This window comes from Phaethon lepturus, unplaced genomic scaffold (genome assembly GCF_000687285.1).
Source record: "Phaethon lepturus isolate BGI_N335 unplaced genomic scaffold, ASM68728v1 scaffold17294, whole genome shotgun sequence".
In the NCBI taxonomy this organism is placed as follows: domain Eukaryota; kingdom Metazoa; phylum Chordata; class Aves; order Phaethontiformes; family Phaethontidae; genus Phaethon; species Phaethon lepturus.
The window spans coordinates 1-19,375 of record NW_010537162.1 but is presented as its reverse complement, the minus strand read 5'-3'; the positions used below and the strand labels follow the sequence as shown (position 1 = coordinate 19,375).

General features: G+C 39.0%; 1 protein-coding gene across 1 annotated transcript; it reads right to left on the bottom strand.

Annotated features, from left to right (window-relative positions):
* Positions 1-735: 735 nt before the first annotated feature.
* On the bottom strand, positions 736-19,268 carry TMEM170B (transmembrane protein 170B). The gene is made up of 3 exons (XM_010286409.1): positions 19,171-19,268; positions 6,826-6,996; positions 736-1,195 (listed from the first exon to the last, which is right to left on the bottom strand). Exons 1-3 carry the CDS (start codon positions 19,265-19,267, stop codon positions 1,065-1,067), a joined length of 399 nt encoding a protein of 132 aa, XP_010284711.1. The 5' UTR covers position 19,268; the 3' UTR covers positions 736-1,064.
* Between the last annotated feature and the right edge of the window lie 107 nt (positions 19,269-19,375).

Genomic DNA, 19,375 nt, shown 5'->3' with positions numbered 1-19,375 from the left:
TGCCCCACTTCCAAACTTTTGCAGTATAGTAACTCTTTTATTAAACTTAACATTTTTGTTCAGTATGATGTGTTTTTATCCCTTTCCACTTTCCTCATAGGTGTATTCTCTTAAAGTCTGTTATATTCGTGTGTTCTTTAAAGAATACATGTAGGGTTAAGAGTCCTATCAGTGCTTAAATAAATACTGGGAGCTTATTTGCAACATGTAGCCTTTCTGAGGTTTTCAGAAAGGCTGATAACCATCTGTATGTTTAAGACAAAATAATTTCAAGGAAAGCATCAATTTAAGATTTGCTTGTGCATACACAACAGATTGTACTTAGTAACCTTCATACAGTCTCCTTAAACTACTGACTTCTGACAAGCTAAACCCACAAAGAAATGATGTGCTGAGCTTCAGAGAACTGCCATGAACCATTCTACACATGGTGCTAATTACATCAGGGTCGCTAAAGCTGTAGTTCTTAAACCCCATCAATATTCATCTATACTTCAAAACAGATTTAACAGCTGTTTTTAAAGCTTAATGAGAATATTCAGCATTCCAAGAGATTCTGCTAATACAAAAGTCAGTCATCTTGCTACTTTACCTGAATTCAAGGAGAACATATGCTCACAGCACTCTTCTACAATTGCAATTTCAAACCTTGGCTTACCAAACAGTTAAGAATTAAACTCCAAGTTTGGCATGTACAGCAATTTTCAGGAGCATCCCTTTGTTTTATTACAACACTTAACAACAAGGACCCCATCACCAAGCATTAACCTGACCAGCAGCTATTCAAGGAGCTTTATTTCAGCTTCACACAGGCGGATTGCCCCTTGACTCTGACCAAGGCGCATAAGGCGCAGTGCAGGAGTACAGCAGTTCAGACACTAGAGGACAGTCTGTGCATTTGACTGAACCTCTGGATTTATAGTGCATGTTCCATATCACTTCCTTTCTCTTGCACTAAAATTCAAGTTTGTAAGGTGATGAATCCACTTGCAGGAAGCTTCTCTTCAGATTAAAGATTTCTTTAAACTAGTTGATTCCCCTCCCCCCCCTTTTTTACGTAAGTCTCAAAGCGTTGCAAGAATTCTTGAAAATGAAATAATTAACGTCAGTACTGTCTGTCCAACACCAAAGACAAGAGCTTCTAAGGGAGCCATATTCTTTCCTGCTACTCTGTAAATTCCAGCTACTGCAGCACCTAAGAATCACAAGAAAAACAATGATCAAATCGCAGAAAAAGCCAAGTCTGAAATGTATGACAAATAATTTACTGTGTCTATGCATCAGCTATTTATAGAACATTACCAAACACTTCATGGCATTATAGAATTACTAGCCTTGCTTGTATTTTTCTAGTTACGCAAGCCCTTTAGGAATGATTTTCCCAACTGAAGCTGATTAACTTTTCCATTATCAGTTTGATTTAAGAAAATGAATCTTGCTGTCTCCCTGTAGACATCTTCAAATTTTTTTTTTACATTTTTACATTTTTGCCCTCTGCTAATTTGAAAAGGTAACAAAAAAACAATCTAAAAATTGACCGAGTCTGGAGTGTGGTTTAATAGTGCTTGTATAGGCAGGGAGAAGACAACAACAGTTTACAAAACAACTGTAAACACTTGCACATCTATCAGCTTCATTTAATATTTCAGTTGAATAACCTGGCTATAATGTTTAAGTTTAGTTTTGACTTAAACTACTAAATTGTTAACATTTGTTTAGCAAATCAAGCAAAACATGAAAAAGATCAAAATATTGCATTGTTATCCATTAATGTGTACGGGAGGAAATTTCTAACCAATATGATTAGATCTTGAGCACATTAAAGCACATTAAAAATTAAAAGACCATTTTTCTTGTACTGTTCTGTGCAAATTCCCATTTAAAGTATAACACCAAAAGGCCAGGATAAACCAGAAACAAAACACCACACTGTAAAAAAAAGCCAGGTGATAACTCCGTTCTTCTGTCTTTCACATACTGAATTTATCACGTGTTTGAAGAACAAAAGTGACAGAGCAAATGTATAGCTTGGAGCAAATGCTTAAGAAAAAGGTAAGTTTTTGTATCAATCAGTCAAAAAAAGTAACATGCTAATAATGAATAACATTTTCTGCTCAAGCAACTTCTAAGCCTTTTAAGGCTACTAAAATGTTCATTTAAAAAAGAAATACAGGCTTATACAGCTGTGTCCATAGGTAAAAAATTTACTCAATCCAAATCTCAAAAATTCACCTAGAATTAAGCTTTTATTTAATACTTTCTGAACTAGTATTTTCTATACAGTGCTTTCTTTCCTTGCCTAAAGAACAAACATTTTCCTTAATTTCAAAATGAATGAAGACCAAACCCCAAAATTTAACTATAGACCTTCAGTATGTATGGTCTCAGACGGTATCTAATCATATTACTTTCAGAGATCACAGAGTCTTTTTCAGGCTCAAAGAAAACTGAAAAGCCACCACTAATTTTTTAAATAATAGGCAAGAGTTTTAAAAAATTTGAAATTTTCTTGGTTTTGCAGTCACTAACAGGAATAATCTGCTGAAGTCATCAAAAACCCATTAGTGACACAGAAATACATTAAGTCCCAACAGATTTTCTGAAAATACAAGCTGTATCTGAATCATCTGACATCTTAAAAAAGTAACACCTCATTTTTACAAAAATTTTAGGAAGAGTAGAATTCACTAATAATTGTGACCATAGCAGTATTTACAAACACTATTAATCAGACTATTAGGTGAGGGAGGTGTGTGTAGGCATGTTTATTGTTATTTTTTTTAAAAACATTCTGTAAATTTTGTCAGAAATATCTCACCAGAAGGCTAGCCTTATGGTATTTCACTCCGCTACCTCACATAAGCTTTTCCATTTGTTCCTTGACTATCTGCTGTCAAAATATGAGAGAGATCCTTTAGACTGAGCCCAGTACTGACACTATTTTGGTGATTGAACTCTCAGAGTTAATTCAAATCAACCAAATTGGGATACCACCATTTGATGCAATTAGTTAATCAATAACAGAAAATTTTGGCTTCTTGAGAAAACACTGAGATATTCTGGAAAATATCAATAATAAAAACATAAAAATTTGGTAGTTTGATAATCATATGTTTATACTCAAATAACAGTGTGCAATACAACCTGTAATGCACAACCCAGCACAATCGGCATAGAGCCAAAGTATAATACAATAGGCTGCTAATGAAGGAAATGAGAATATGTCACCAAAAAGGAGTGTTCTTGGGGGAAAAGGAGGAAGTATAGACCTTTCTGGATTAAATCCTTGCCTCAAACTGCCTGACATTTACTCGTTCTTGGTTTTGGGGTTTGGTTTTATTTTGGCAGTATCCATTGCTATTTAGTAAATTTTTTATATTTTTAATAACCATTAAGTTCCATGATTTTTCAAAGCCTAGAAACTGAGGGGTTTTGTGCTTTTCTATACACTGGTAAAAAGACTCTAAAGGCCAGAAAGTTTGAACTATCTACCTGGGTAAAATTAAACTTGTATTTTTTAATAACCTATACTGCATTAATTCACCTACACAAATGATGTAGAGGACTGGAAGTACAAGTTGGAAATTAAAAGTCAGTTTGCTATTTCAATTTCTTAAGCACTGGACCAGGCATATCCAAATGACTACATATTTCAACTTGCACCCCAGCTGGCAGGAAAATAGCTATTAAAATCTCACATAGTATTCTGTCACTGTAATTTGTCTTCAGAAACTTCCCACAGAATTTCTTTCAATATGAAACAACCCAGTGCTATGCAGAAACAAAAACACCTGAAAGTTAAAGGATTTGGCTGTATTGGGTTTGCTTGGCAAGGTTTTGGTAGCCGGGGGCTACAGGTGTAGCTTCTGTGAGAAGCTGCTAGAAGCTTCCCCTATGGCAAATAAAGCCAATGCCAGCTGTCTGCAAGATGGACCCACCACTGGTCAAGGCCAAGCTCATCAGCAACAGCGGTAGTGCCTTTGGGATAACAGATTTAAGAAGGGGAAAAAAAACAACTGCCCAACTGCAGCCAGAGAGAAGAGTGAGAATATGAGAGCAACAACTCTGCAGACACAAAGGCCAGAGCACAAGGAGGTGCTCCAGGTGCCAGAGCAGATTCCCCTGTGGCCCGTGGTGAAGACCATGGTGAAGCAGGCTGTCCCCCTGCAGCCCATGGAGCTCCACACTTCACCAGATCTCCACCTGCAGCCTGGTGAGGACCCCATGCAACACTGGAGCAGGCTCCTGGCAGGACCTGTGGTAAGAGAAACCCAGGCTGGAGCAGGTTTGCTGGCAGGACTTGTGACCCTGTGGGGGACTCACGCTGGAGCAGCCTGTTCCTGAAGGACGGCACCCCATGGAAGGGACCCAGGCTGGAGCAGTTCATGAAGAACTGCAGCCTGTGGGAAGGACTCACACTGGAGAAGTTCGTGGAGGACTGTCTCCTGTGGGAGGGACACCATGCTGGAACAGGGGAAGAGTGTAAGGAGTTCCACACACCCCACACCCCCCCGCCCCCACCCCGAGGAGGAAGGAGCAGCAGAGACAACATGTGATGAACTGACCACAACCCCCATGCCTCGACCCCCTGTGGGGGAGGAGGTAGAGAAAATCAGGAGTCAACTTGAGCCCAGGAAGAAGGGAAAGGGATGGTGGAGGGAAGGTGTTTTAAGATTTGGTTTTATTTCTCATTATCCTACTCTGATTTGATTGGTAATAAATTAAACTAATTCATTTCCCCAAGTAGAGTCTGTTGCCCATGATAGTGACTGGTGAGTGATCTCTCCCTGCCCTTATCTCAACCCTCATTATATTTTCTCTTCCTTGTCCAGCTGAGATGGGGAGTGACAGAGCAGCTTTGGTGGGCACCTGGCCTCCAGCCAGGGTCAACCCACCACACTGGCTAACCAAGTTGCAATACTCTGTGCAAAACCTGTGGGAACAGCATAACAAGTCCATGGTCTAAGAAATTCTCTGGTGAATTTACACAAACACAGTACTGCTTACTTATTAAATGTTTTGACCTGTGAAATTGGATGCCAAAGATACAACTGTGTTGCTCCTCTTTTTATGCATAGATAAAAGACAAAGTACTTTGAGAAGCACTGAACCTGAACCTTCCCCACCACAGAATACTGTAAAAGTCTCTGCTTGGATATTCCAGCATCACATTTCCTATCTTCTGTTCTTCAGAAATTCAACAGGCAAGAAGGACTTTCAGTAGCAATAAGAAATAATCTGTCACAAATCATCCATGAAAGTGTCCAAAGCTGAAGTGATACCACTATTCTGATAATCTGGGCAGTACACAGAAAAAATGGGAATGAGAAGCAGCAAGGCTTGTCTACAGTTTAAGAGGTCACTGGATTTACAATTCCTCATCCTTAAGGGCCTTTCAAGTTAGACCATCTTGTCAACAACACTGAAGATCTTCAGGCAAAAATTACTGCTCAGGTTAACATAGGCCCCATTCAAACCACTGATTTTGATGTTAAGAACTCCTTACCAGCATTGCTTCAGACAAAACACAAGCTTCTTTCCTGTGAAAATAATATTTGCTATTTCTTTTTCCCCCACCCCCAAAGAGAAAACTCACCATGCTCCTATCTGCTTGGGAAAGCTACTGTAGTCTATTTATAAGTTAGATAAACGTAGCTGGATATGATAAAGCCGAAGACTGAATAAGGTGTCGTACTGATGTTATGGCATATATTTCAGTATTGACACAGGTAACGGAATTTCTTAGGAAACATGGAAAAACAGTATCCGATACCAGTAACTGTAGATGGAAACAGCTAAGCAGCATTTCCTCAAAACATACCTGGCATCATCACTTGTGTGCCATATCCCATCAGATGTAACACTTCTGCACTTTACTACATAAAATACTCCTGCTTTCTGCAATGTTTTAGTCATAAGTATAGCTTTTAGCTATAGCTCTGTGAACTCCCCAGCATGCTGCTTTAACAGAAAAATGGTTAGCATCTGATCTGTGGATACAATGTCAAGAAATAAAAAAAGTCTAAAACATATCTTGAGTGGTAGGCATTACACTAACACCATAAGAAACTCCATAACAGGTGTCCTTGCCAAAGAGCATTTTGCCTAGAACAACAGAACAGCGTGGGGTTGTTTTGTTGTTTTTTTTTAAAAAACAGTCTAATGGCCTTCCTCACCCTTTCCTCCCTACCCCAAAAATAAGCTAGAAAATAACATTATGGCCAAGCCAAGAGTGGTAAATTCTTTCAAATCCATGAGCCGAGTGTAATTTCTCCAGTCAAACAAATCTTCTTAGCTGTAAATCACTACCTACATTACATCTTTACTTCTTTTGAAAGTGCAACATCCTGCCCAGGTACAATTTAAAAACCTCCAGCAGGCCCAAGGAAATGAGCAGGAATTCAGCCTTGCAACTAATGGACCTCATTTCCAAGATAAACTTGTGGCTTTAAGGGTACTAAGAGGTGATCTTTATCAGAAACATTTGACAAAAAATATGCAACAAGTATGGTAGGGCAGGACTGCTCTTATTGATCCCCAAAAGATATTACCTGCTGAGCATACATCTTTTGAATAGCTTGGTACCCCACATTTCCAAAATTAGAGAGTAGGATGATTTCTGCACTCCTCTAACAATTTATAGTAGTTTTATCCTTGCACAATAGAAGAGCAACTCAGCTGCCATTATCATTAGGATAGCTATATAACTAAAGCAAAATCCTTAATAAACAATTAACAAATCACTAAGAAAAAGTTGGAGGGTTTTGTCTTTTTAGAAGTTAGATGTAAAATAAGGAAGAAAAAAACAAAAGAGGATAGACTTACTGGTTATCATTGCTCCAGTTATAGAACCCAGAAATCCAATGCTGACCACAATGACAGAGATCAGCCTCCCCTGCCTATGCCTCTGCAGCATCACAAACATTAATACTCCCACAGCACCATGGACAAAGAGAGAGGAGAAGAGAGCCCAGAGGAAAACCCAGTACCACATCTCTGAAAGAAAGCAGTCAAATAAAGGGTTAATATTTCTGAGACAATAACTTTATAAGTAAGAAGCTTTAAAACATTGCATACAACCAACAGTAAGAGAAAAGCAATATGGATTTCCATCTTAAAAGGAATCAATATGACAACACCAGCATATGCTCAAGACACTTCCCCCTTTTAGCAGTCCATTGTGAAGGAATAACTCTATGATCAAAAATTATAAAAAGGATTCTGGCACAATTCCTCATTCAGATTCAGATGTATTATTACAAGAAGTCCATTTTTTTTTTTAATGGTTTCTTTAAACAGCATTAATTGCAATTTCTTATTAAGGTAAATACTGCTGTAGAATGGACTACTATCTGAAACAAAGACTGAACCAGGAAAAAGCCAAGAATTGTGGGGTTTCGTTTTTTGGTGGTGTGGGATTTTTTTGTGGTTGTTTTTTGGTGATTCGGGTGCGTGTGTGGTTTTGTTGTGGGGTTTTTTTGTTTTTTTTTTAAATACACAAGAGACAGCATCAAATGGGAAAACTGAGATTAAAGACTTCAGTTTATCTACCCAAGAGCTGTAATAGAGTTCTACCAAATTAGCTTCAAAGGCAAAAAAAACCCACTATAATTTTAACATGTCTTACTCCTTGCTTTTAATTGCTTAGCACAGAACTTCATAAAGACAGGTAGTCACTACCATTTAAATTACTACACAAGGACAAGAGATCAAGAGAATGTATGGAGTACACACATTTCTCTAAAGAATGCCAGGCATGATCATTACCTTCAAAGAAAAGAGCAGGAACCTCCAACAAAGCTATGTAAGAGTTAAAGAACCTTTCTCATTTGGTGGTAATTTTCTAAAAACATTTACTATAACTCAAAAAGGTGAGGAAATTAAAAAAAAATCCCTTTTATTGCAAGTCAACTATAGTGGGTATGTATCATCACAGAATTCAGCAAATTGGGGCAAATTGTGCTGATTGACATAATCCCATGAAACTGTCATTAATTTAGAGGGTTTTTTTCCTGCTGTTTTCCCTCAAAAAAAACCCCAACAACCAACTTTCTTACAAGAGCAGGATACTTATTGTTTATGAGGTGAGCCTGTGTTATTGCAGCTTGACACACATCATGTGAGCAGAAATATGACCCAATTAGCTAACTTGAAAATACTTAGCAGCTCAGACAAAACATACTGTGAAAGGATGCTGAGAAAGAATGGTTGCTAGACAGTTACCACAGTCCTTTGAGTCCAATGTCAATATTGTATGTAGCACATACAATAGCACTCGTAGCACAAATACAGTTTAAGCTTTTTCATTTAGCAGTACTTTGAGAGTAGATGCAACCCCTCCCCTTTCATACAGGCATAAAAGGCAAAACCATGCCATAGGACTTACAACTCCTCTAAATTACAGTAACCAAAAGGCTCTTTCAGGAGAGCAGCAAGGAAGGTGGGTGGTAAATCTATATTCAGTTAATACTAACAGCTGTAGTTCAAGATGTAACTTCACTGAGTGATTGGATATATGTACATATATATTTAGGGTGGCTCTAAGCAGCTCTCCTCAGATGCTCCATCCTTTCACCCCTGGCCCCAAGTTGGGTCTCAAAAGTCTTTGCAAAAGGGTGGCAACCACAGTACTGTTCTACTAAATGTCTCTTCATTCTCAGAAGCTACCGTGACAGAACAGTGGCAAGAGTGCCAAGTAGTCACTCTACAAATACCTGACAAACACCCTCACTAAGATTAGGAAAGATTGACTAATTGCTGATCTAATCTGCCATGGTCATGGATAGTTTGGTAGGGGAACCTCTCTTGCAGTCCTAACAGGCTGTCCTGGGTTTTGGATGGGATAGAGTTAACTTTTTCCTAGCAGATGGTGTAGTGCTGTATTTTGGATTTAGTATGAGAATAATGATGACAACACACTGATGTTTTAGTTGTTGCTAAGTAGTGATTATAATAAGTCAAGGACTTTTCAGCTTCCCGTGCTCTGCCAGTGAGGAGGTACACAAGGCATTGGGAGAGGGCATTGCCAGGACAGCTGACCCAGACTGGCCAAAGGGATATTCCATACCATATAACGTCATTCTCAGTATATAAACTGGGGGAGTTGGCCAAGGGTGGTGACCACAGCTCAGGAACTGGCTGGGCATCAGTCAGTGGGTAGTGAGCAGTGGTACTGTGCATCAGTGCATCACTTGTTTTGTATATTCTTTTATTATTATTTTCTCTTCCCTTGCCGTCCTATCTTTATCTCAAACTCATGCATTTTACTCCCCACCCTGCTTCTCCTCGCATCCCACTGGGGAGGGGGCAGGAGGTTGCATTGTGCTTAGTAGCTGGCTGGGGTTAAACTATGACACAGGCCTTGTCTGTTACTAGCACAGCTTGGGTGTTCCCATTTGTTTTTTTCTAGTGGAAGTAAATATACAAAGAGACTAACCAAAGGAGCTACCAATAAAGAACCTGGCAGCCCTGATAGACCTACAGTTTTGACAGTAAATAAGCAATAGGAGATGGGAAAAAAAAAAAATTTACTTTCCCGCAAATGTAAACCACATACAACTTTGCGCAGGGAAACCCCATCAGGAAGGAACACTATCATTCTTCTAGCGTACATTAGAGGAGGTACCAGGGAAGACCCTTTCCTTGAAAAATGTCACAAAACCAGATTCCTAACAGATTAAAACACTATTCTATCAAAATGATAAAAACTAAGCTCCTGTCCCATGAGGGATCATTTCCTTGAGCACCAGATAGACTGTTAGGAGATACTTAACAAATGTTAGGGATATGGACTGAGCAGACTGTAGTTCAGCAATGGACTGAACAGGTTCTCAAGTCTAAACTGCTTTGGCAACACTGGCACTGAAAAAAACACAAGGTCTATGTTCTACTTTACCATAGAATTACCATGAAGAACAAAAGTTAGAGAAAAGCACTCTAATAGGGTAATTAAGAATATATCTAGTAGGCAAGAGCAAGCATTTCCTTGCTTGCAGATGTTGATCTCTGAAGACCTTCAATCCTCAAAGGTATTATGTGTGTATGTTATATCTTTCATTTTAGTTCTCCATAGTAATGTGGTTGAGCCCATCTCCCAGATTATTCAGCAAAGCACAAAACTAAACTGCTGGCAGGGGAATGTGATGCTGAACGCACTGTTTCAAAAGATAACTTATTCTTACACAGAAAGAATGTTTTTCCTTGTTTGCTAGTAAATGCTGTAGTAGAGGCGCTACATATTTTCTGGACAAGCACCCTTTCCTGCAATTAAGTCTGCCATACAATTTTTGTACCACTTAAATTAGACTGATACACAAAATACTCAGTAAAAGAGAGGCCTGGACCATCAGGATGGAGTGCTGACAATGTTCTTGACCCAAACTTTAATTGCTCTTGATTAAGATGAATGCAAGAGATGAAACATCAACCACCAAGAAAAAGTGAAGGCCTCTTGCAATATCAGTAAAGATAACCTGACACCCCAGTGACAGATTCTGAGAATACACATTTCAAACCCACAGCTGAAGAAAACACTTGGTTCTTACGTAACGTTACACAACAACTGCAGGCTTCCAAGACTGCCAACACTCTATAACTATGTCAATGGTGTATTCATCAGTATTACCCCATCATCTCTTCCACAGTCTAAAAACAAACTCCTGGAAGGTGTGCTGTTGTGGAAACTGAATTCACGCAGGTATCAACTGATTTCATAAAACTGCATTGGAATGAGATAAACTTGTCCCCATTTAATATGAAGCCAAAGAACAGAAGACTCAGAGTTATTTCAAATGAGAGGGGACCTGCAATTATGGCAGTCTATTCAGCAGCCAGTTATTCTGAACAGCCAATACACAGGTATGCTCTGGGGAGGAAAAGCAAAGCTCTTGATATTGTCTCTCTGCAAATGTGTCTGAGGGACAGTCCCAGGACACTGAAATGTGTTTTCAGTGCCATTCTGAATGAATGCAATCAAAATGAAATGCATTTTCAGCCATTCTCTCCCAAAAATGCCATTGCAGCTGAAAAGCTTGCAACTGGGCCAAGAAAGTCTGTTGGAATCTGATTGTTAGACACTATCATTCCCTGTAATTTCCACAGGAACTGCATCACCTTTTAGGTGATGTGTCTGTGGTCATTGTTGACATTCACCAGGTAGAAAAGGCAACTGATTTCCAGTTTTAGGAAGGCTAATTAGGATGACTGTATATTTAGAAGAAAAGGAAAGATTATGGCAAGGCTAACTACTCCCCTATAACTAAGAAACCCAAAATATTTACAAACCCTTACACAATAAAATAGCTGCATAGCAAGCAACTATCTTAGGTCTTATTTACATTCCAAATAAGGCTCAAGGAAAATTAGCATCACCCCTCACTTTACATTTAGGGCAGGAGACATGAGATTGGAAGGAGCCCCAGATGTCCTGTTGGATAAAGGAATATAAACTTGAGTTTTTTGGTACACACTTTCTTCTCCTCTCTTTAAAAGCAACAGGCATATTGAATATATTCAAAAGGAAATTAGAGAACACCCAGAAATATTTCTTGTTCCACACAAATGCAGCTGTAGCATTTAAAGAAACTGGTTATAAACCATCACTTCACAGAGGCTTAGGTTTCCAAGTCAATAGCACTGTAAAGTCAGTGATACAACAAATACAGGTAGTTACACATACCTGCAATAATCCAGTACCTTCTTATTAGAAATTATTCATAATAGCTTAGAACTTTGCCAAACTGACAGTAGATGCTAAAACTTGTATGTGTTCAGAACAGTTGAAGGGGAGGGAGGTGTAAGGAAGGAACACCTTCATGTCCAGCTGAAGATAAGCGGGAAGAAGGACCAAAGATTTGTTTATTTTGGAAGGAGACAGAAGGAGGAAGGTGTGAACAGAAGGGTTAGGGACATAGGCCTGTGACACTCCAATTTGCATAAGGCAGGCAGCAGGGCGTGGGACACAGCAAGCAGTTGAAGATTGGTTAACTGCCACTGTCCTGTAAGTAGGCAAATTACTTAAGAGATCATCTTCTATTTGGAGTTGCTTTTTTAAATATGGTCTAGATTGGCTCTCCACCAACTTACATATCTAAATTTGTTAGATGAAAGCAGCTGAAAAGCTTTTATTTACCAAGTTACTAGATAGAGTTATAAGCAGAAAGACTAGACGATATTTGTTTTGTCCTCCCCTCACACATATTCTTGCTAAAGATTCTCACCTGCTGCAACAAGAACTAGATCTTCTAAAAGGGAAAGAAGAGGAAAAAGTCCCTCTGAACTAGAAAGACAGTTCTGCCACTTTGTGTTGTGGTTGGAACTACTCTGGCATTTCCCCTCAGTACCAAGATATCTCTAATTTCCTAGCGATTCTTTTTTTTTTTTTTCTTTTCAGAATGGTTGATATTAGCAAGGAATAGGCAATAATTTATATTGTTGCATCCTGATACAAAATAAAGAAAATGGAATAATCACATTACTCAACACATTCTGGGTTGATAGCTTACCTAATTGTCACATGACAGTAGCATTTTAAAATCTGATATTAAAGAAATTGAGAATTTGATCACACAAAGCTTTTTAATCATGCATTTAGACCATATCTTTCTCTTGCAAAGTTGGCTTTTCTAGTGAGGGACTCAATGAAACACAGCAACATATTTCCCATAAAACTCACACAACATACAAAACTGGAGCCATTTATAATCATAATTTATGAACCCTTTATCTTTGTCATGTTAAAAAACCTGGAAGATCTGTAATTCAGAGAATTGTATCAATTGACTATTTCACATAAGCGTTTCCTGTCTTCAGCTACAAGCTACACATTTCCTAAGAGACTGCATACTTATCAGCAGTTCTTCTGAATATAAAAATTTCTTTAGATTCCTGAGTAGGCATCAGCCACTTTGTTAAATCAGCACCTCACTTCATAAAACACCACCTTAGTCCTAGAACCTGAAACAGAACAAATCTCTTTCAAGCACTTTCCATAGGAAAGGCAGGAAAAGTCATTCTTTCTTTATCCTCCTTTATTTATCCTTTTTATACCTGGTAGTTCAACACACTCACATGTTTACTTCTGCTCATTAACTAGGCCAGTGATGAAGACAACCAAGTAAGCTGTTTAACATGAATGGACAGGATAAGGAAGACAGCCAACCTTTTAAGCAAACTGGAGGAGGCTTCAAGATCCATAAACCTAGAGGACAACTTAGTCATTCTTATCCTGACAGGCTGAGGACAAAGAACTTAATGCACAGGAATTTCTGAGTGGAAGACTTCAAGGTTCACTAAAATTCAGTATCATCTAACTCCAGAATCATGATGACAGGTGACCCTCAGAAAAAAGTATGCTAGAGTAACAATGAAGAAAGCAAAGAATGGGTTGAGGATAACACTGAGAGATGCTACTAGAAAATAGAGAAAGAGAATGTGGACCTGTGGACAAACAGTGTCCAGACTTTGCTTGTCCAACAATTACCAGGGAGTTGAAAGATCTGTAATACCTACATGGAGGAAGTGTCTTAAGAACATGCTGGTACAAAAACTATTTATGACCTATGACCTATACACGGATTCATACTTCAAGAGGTATAAACTTACCTACATGATCATCATTGCTACCTTGATAAAAAAGCATGCTGTCAAAAAAAATTCAGTCTTTGTGTAGCTGTACTAATTAGCTTGCTCTTTTGATGACGAGCTGCACCTATGGAAAACTTGGCTGGTATGGCAATAATGATTTTGCTTTTCTGACCTACACACAGTTTATTTATGTTCTCATAGGGCTACCCTAAAGAGCCATGAATAAACAGAACTTTAGAAAAACCTCCCAGCTTCCTTTGCTTGACCCTAAGAAAGTTTCAGAGTTTACTTTCAGTGTATCTGTCATGGTTTAGCCCTAGCCAGCAACTAAGCCCCACACAGCTGCTCGCTCACTCACTCCCCTACGGTGGGACAGGGGAGAGAATCAGAAGAGTAAAAGTGAGGAAAGTCATGGTCTGAGATAAAGACAGTTTAATAGGTAAAGCAAAAGCTGCGCACACAAGCAAAGCAAAACAAGGAATTCATTCACTGTTCCCATGGGCAGGCAGTTGTTCAGCCATCTCCAGGGAAGCAGGGCTCCATCCTGTGTAACGGTTACTTGGGAAGACAGACACCATAACGTGGAACATCCCTCCACCCTTTCCTCCTTCTTCCCCCAGCTTTATGTGCTGAGCACGACATCATACAGTATGGAATATCCACTTGGTCAGTTGGGGTCAGTTGTCCCAGCTGTGTCCCCTCCCCGCTTCCCATGCACCCCCAGCCTTCTTGCTGGCAGACCAGCATGAGAAGCTGGACTGTCCTTGACTAGTTAGCAACAGTTCAAAACATCAGCACATTATCAACATTTTCTTATCCCAAATCCAAAATACAGCCTCACACCAGCATCTATGAAGAAAATTAACTCTATCCTGGCTGAAACCAGGACAGTATCCAAATTACTTTCACAACTTCTTTGTATCAAAGCTCTACAGTTGCTAAAGGAATGCACTAAGAGGGAACCAGGAAAAATCCAGCACGTAGGGGCTTACAGCACAGTGACATCCAATCTATTGCATGGAAGCCACAGCTTTTCTAATAAGGGCAACCAAGATCCATTTTTCAGGTTTATTTAAAATTCTTAGCACTTAATCACTATGTTAAATCTTATCTTTGGTTTCTATTCCTTTCCACTGGTTTTACTTACGTGGGGAATTTTTTCTACCAGAAGAGCTACAAGGCTCAAATAACTTGTAATTCATGCCCTATCACTCCAGTTTTAGAGTACTACTTTGTTAATTTAGGATAGAGAGATATATATCATACAATAGATATGTATCATACATACATTATTCTTATGTACTATATATGTACACATCATATTGATGCAGGCATACACAACCTTAAAGATTAGAGTTTAAAGCATGCATCTGTTTAGAATAACATTCATATCATTTCCAACTTATCAAAACTTAAAGTTGCACTCCATCAACAGCTTTATCTTGGGCAAAGAAAAAAATGCAAATTCAACACACTAAGTATATAAATGCTAACATTTTCAAATAGTATCTATACATATAAGCATGCTGTCCTGCTGTCACTCAGCTTTAGTAAACGTGGAATACTTCACTAGTCTTTCATCTTCAGCAGTTTTCTTTTCCTCTAGTCTTTAGCTTGTTTTGCCAGATGAATGATTACCTATAACATTTAATACATCGAGACTGATTACTCTAAAAGAAAGTCTCTCTCTTGAGATTCTAATCTATGTACCCAGCCTAACACTATTAGCTACAGAGTTAAGTCAAGCAGTACTGTGCTGTGAATACAAAGATACAAATTTAAGTCAACAAGGTAACACATGTTGAAATTTGAATTAAGAAACTTTACAATGTTATATTCCTGTAGATTTATAAACTCAAGGCACTCAGATTAAGAAATGCCAGTATATTATACCTGCAAATGTAGCTCAGCTCTTTACATGTTACAGTATTTTCTTCATCAGTGGGTTCTTTCCTCATGTATTGTATTAACTGGTATTCTTGAAGTTAATCAGGACTATACAGTCAAATTGTGGTTTGGAGATGCTAACGTTTTTGCTGCATTAAGTGGAAGAGAAGCACTTGCTGAAGAGCATTTAAATCACAAATTACAGACTAGTCCTCTCAAGTTACAGGATAGGGGACAAAGACATAATCCAGACAATCAGGGATTTATGATTACAGGATGAAGCTTAGAAAAAATATAACAGACACGGAGCATCATCTATGTGACACCCATAATCTCTTACAAATGTTCACTTTCAACAAATTAAGGAGTTATTATCATCCAGCACTTTAAAATTACAGATATTTTATTTCAAAGTGTATAAAAACAGTTGTAGAGTCTTGAGTTCATCACTTAGGACACAGGGAGTGTTGGGAAGAAAAGGAAGATGACTCTGACTTTAGAAGTCATACAGTACAACACAAGTTTGTGGTTGTTTGGGTTTTGTGGGTTTGTTTTTTTTTTTTAAACCCCTCTGCATGCAGTGGCATGACTAATATAAACCCCATTCAGACCAGAAGCTTACACCTTTGGAACATGCAATAACTTGGACCATAAGCTTAATTCTTCAGAGCATGCAATAACCAGACATAAATAAAACATTTACGTTGGTTACAGGAAGAGTAGAAATATTGCTAGGTTCTTTATTGTGGCGGTAGCATTTAAATATAAATGTTTACTTTAATAGGCACTCAAACTAGGACCTTTTTTTCAGTTCAGATTCAGCTATTATCTGACTTCTAGTAAACTCTAGCCTACCACTAACTCTAACACACAACCCGTGCATATAAAGGCGCTGTTCTGGGGATTTGCTGGAGGAGGTAAAAGCCTCCAGTGGTTACCAGGCCTTCACCCCCATCATTTACAGTAACACTCCTCTGCCTCACAAGTGAAGGCAGGAAGATACAAAGCAAAGTTCATCATGTTGGTGGGGCAAGGTTCAGCTACAAACAACAGTGCTTCCAGCTTCGGCTATCACAGGGTGTGATGTTTATGTAGCAGGAGTGAAGTTGTCTCCTAGGTATTTTGAGCCATATATGAAAAGACGTGATTTTTTTTTTTTAATATATTAAATCTGAATGAGATATATGATCTAAAAATAATAGATAATAGTTCAGCTTCTCATGAAGTGGGGAAAAAAACCAAAATTAAACCATTAATGTTTGAAGCACTTCCTAGTTCAGGCTGGAGTTCATATTAGGTCCATGTTGGAAGTTTTGGAAAATTAATTTATTTAAGAAGGATACAAGTTTGCTGATAAAACTACAACATTGTGCAAACGTAATCAACGTTGCTTATCTAAAGAAGATAAGCTTTTACTTGTGCAACTTAAAAGCCAAGTCCAGACCACAACCTTAAGTCCAAAAATAAACACAAAGCAGTCTTGAAGAATATTCATGGAATACTGTATATTTATGAATTTCTTTTCCCAGTACTCTGAAGAAGTTTCTCCTTATACTTGACAGATGCAAAAGGGAATGAATTAAACAGTTAAACAAGATAAACACATTCACACACCTATTTATTCTGTTTTTGAACAAAGTTTACTTCTACATTTGCTAAGTATTTTAGGAAGGGTTTATGTAAGTTTAATAACAGTTATTCATTAATATTAATTATTATACTAAAAACAATCTCCTAAGATATAATCAATAACACTGTATTTTATATAGAAGGTTTTAAATCCAGTGAAAGTTATTACTGCTGACAGCCCATAAGAACATTCAGCACAACAGGTTATACCTATAAGGACAACCTGCATTTTCAGAACCTGTAGTGAAACTACAACTGACACTGACATCCTCCAACAATACTACAACAGATAGTTATTTTTGATGTGGAATGTTTTTTCTTTGTAATTTAAAGAATATGAAAAATATCGTGTTATATTGCAAAAGCACCAAGAAACAAACTGTTCTGCTTACTTAACACTCAGCACTGTATTTCATAGAAACGCCTATGTTGCATAATCCTCTGCTACGAAAAACTTTATAGAGGATGTCTGGCCCAAAGAAAAGTTAAATCCATTGTTAACTTTTGTAAGAGTACAGATTGTGTTTTTGTAATAAGTATGCAAAAACAACTATTCAGAAAGTGAGCTGTATTAGTGTGTCAACACACTAATAAGAGGAAAATTTAATCAGAATCACACCTTAAAAAGTTCACAGATCAAATAAAAAAAAAATCTGTATAAGTTTTCTGTTACATTAAAAACTATCCTGGAAGTTAAAAGCCCAAGATAATTACTTTCTGTTTGCTACAGCTTCACTTTCAGCTACACCTCTATTTTAATTACACTTCTTCCACCTTGAAGAGATTAAAAAAAAAAAATCAGGAGGGGAAAAGATGGCATAAGATTATTTCATAAATATTAGAATATTTTCATAAATATTAGAAACATATCACCTTTACTCAACATTTTCCATTAATCTGTCAGCACCTAATATACCTCTATATAAAGTAGAACGGCTTTACTTGGTAACACCTCTGCTATCGACACCAAATCCCTCCTTATTCAGAGCTGGAAGCTTTACACTTTTCTTGACACCTGGACAAAATAGGAAATCAGAAGATACACCTCTCCACTATATGCCTTGGCTCTCTCAGTAGTCCACACCCATTTTTCAGCATGAGACTGAGCAGAAAAAAAGCCATTTCTTGCCAAAGCTAGCTAAAGCTTCCCTCTCCCAACAGAGAAGGAAGACTTGACTCTATATGTTGGCTCACAGAACTTTTTCAGAATAGCTCAGTCTTTAAGAATCCCTGATGCTTAAGATTACATATATTTGTCAGCAAACATCTGCCACGCCATCAACTCCCATACCTCTCATTGTCCAGGTGCATCCTGGGGGGAGGGTGGGTGGAGAAGAAAGACCCTGCTTCTCACGTTCATTTCTCTGGGGTTTTTTGTTTGGTTTTTATAGCTTTCTATCAAATGCCAATGAGCATATAGCCACAAAAAACTCCAAACCCTCCCCCAAGCACACTCCAGCCTTCCATACATATTTATACATTCACACACACTTTCTACAACCCTCTACTCACACACAGCTACCCATCAGTTCACTCATATACACATACCCTATGCCATTAGCCTTTTATTATATACATACCAGAGTGAACACATTCACATCATCGGCTCCTTTACTCATGCGGCCGTATGGGATCTCAGATGCACACACCAGTCCTCCCAACACGTAACACACAGATCCCCCTCCTCTCGTTTCCCTGGACATACCAACCCCACACCCAAGCCCTCCAAGCACGCACGCACATTCTATACATGCTCACAGAACAAGTGCGTACAGACACGCATGCATACAGACTCGGGAGCACGAACAGCAGCCCTCCCTACGCAGGGAGGCCACCCCCAGCCCCACACACCCGTCATACACCCACGCCATTGTGTAGCACGGGGCTCGCTCTCCCGTCACGGAGCGGCTTCCCCTGGCTCCCACGCTGACGGCACTAGTTGCCCACCTACACGCAGCAGCGCACACGCGTACCCACGCAACCCTCCACGCTCCTAGCCCCCTCGGTCCGCATTTCCACGCACCCCCCCCCCCCTCCCTGCGTACCCACGCCCAGCTGCCGCCCAGTTACCGGTGAGGTTGCGAAGGACGGTGCCGTGAGCCCACAGACTGAGCACTTGCTGCACCGACAGGTTGATCATGGAGTTGTCTCCCGCTTCCACCTTCATGGTGGCGGGTGGTCCAGCGGCCTCTCCTCCGCTGCTCCTCAGCCAGGGGGGACGGGCGGCGGCGACGGCCTGACGACTAGGAGGCCGGACGCCTCTCGCCGCCGGACC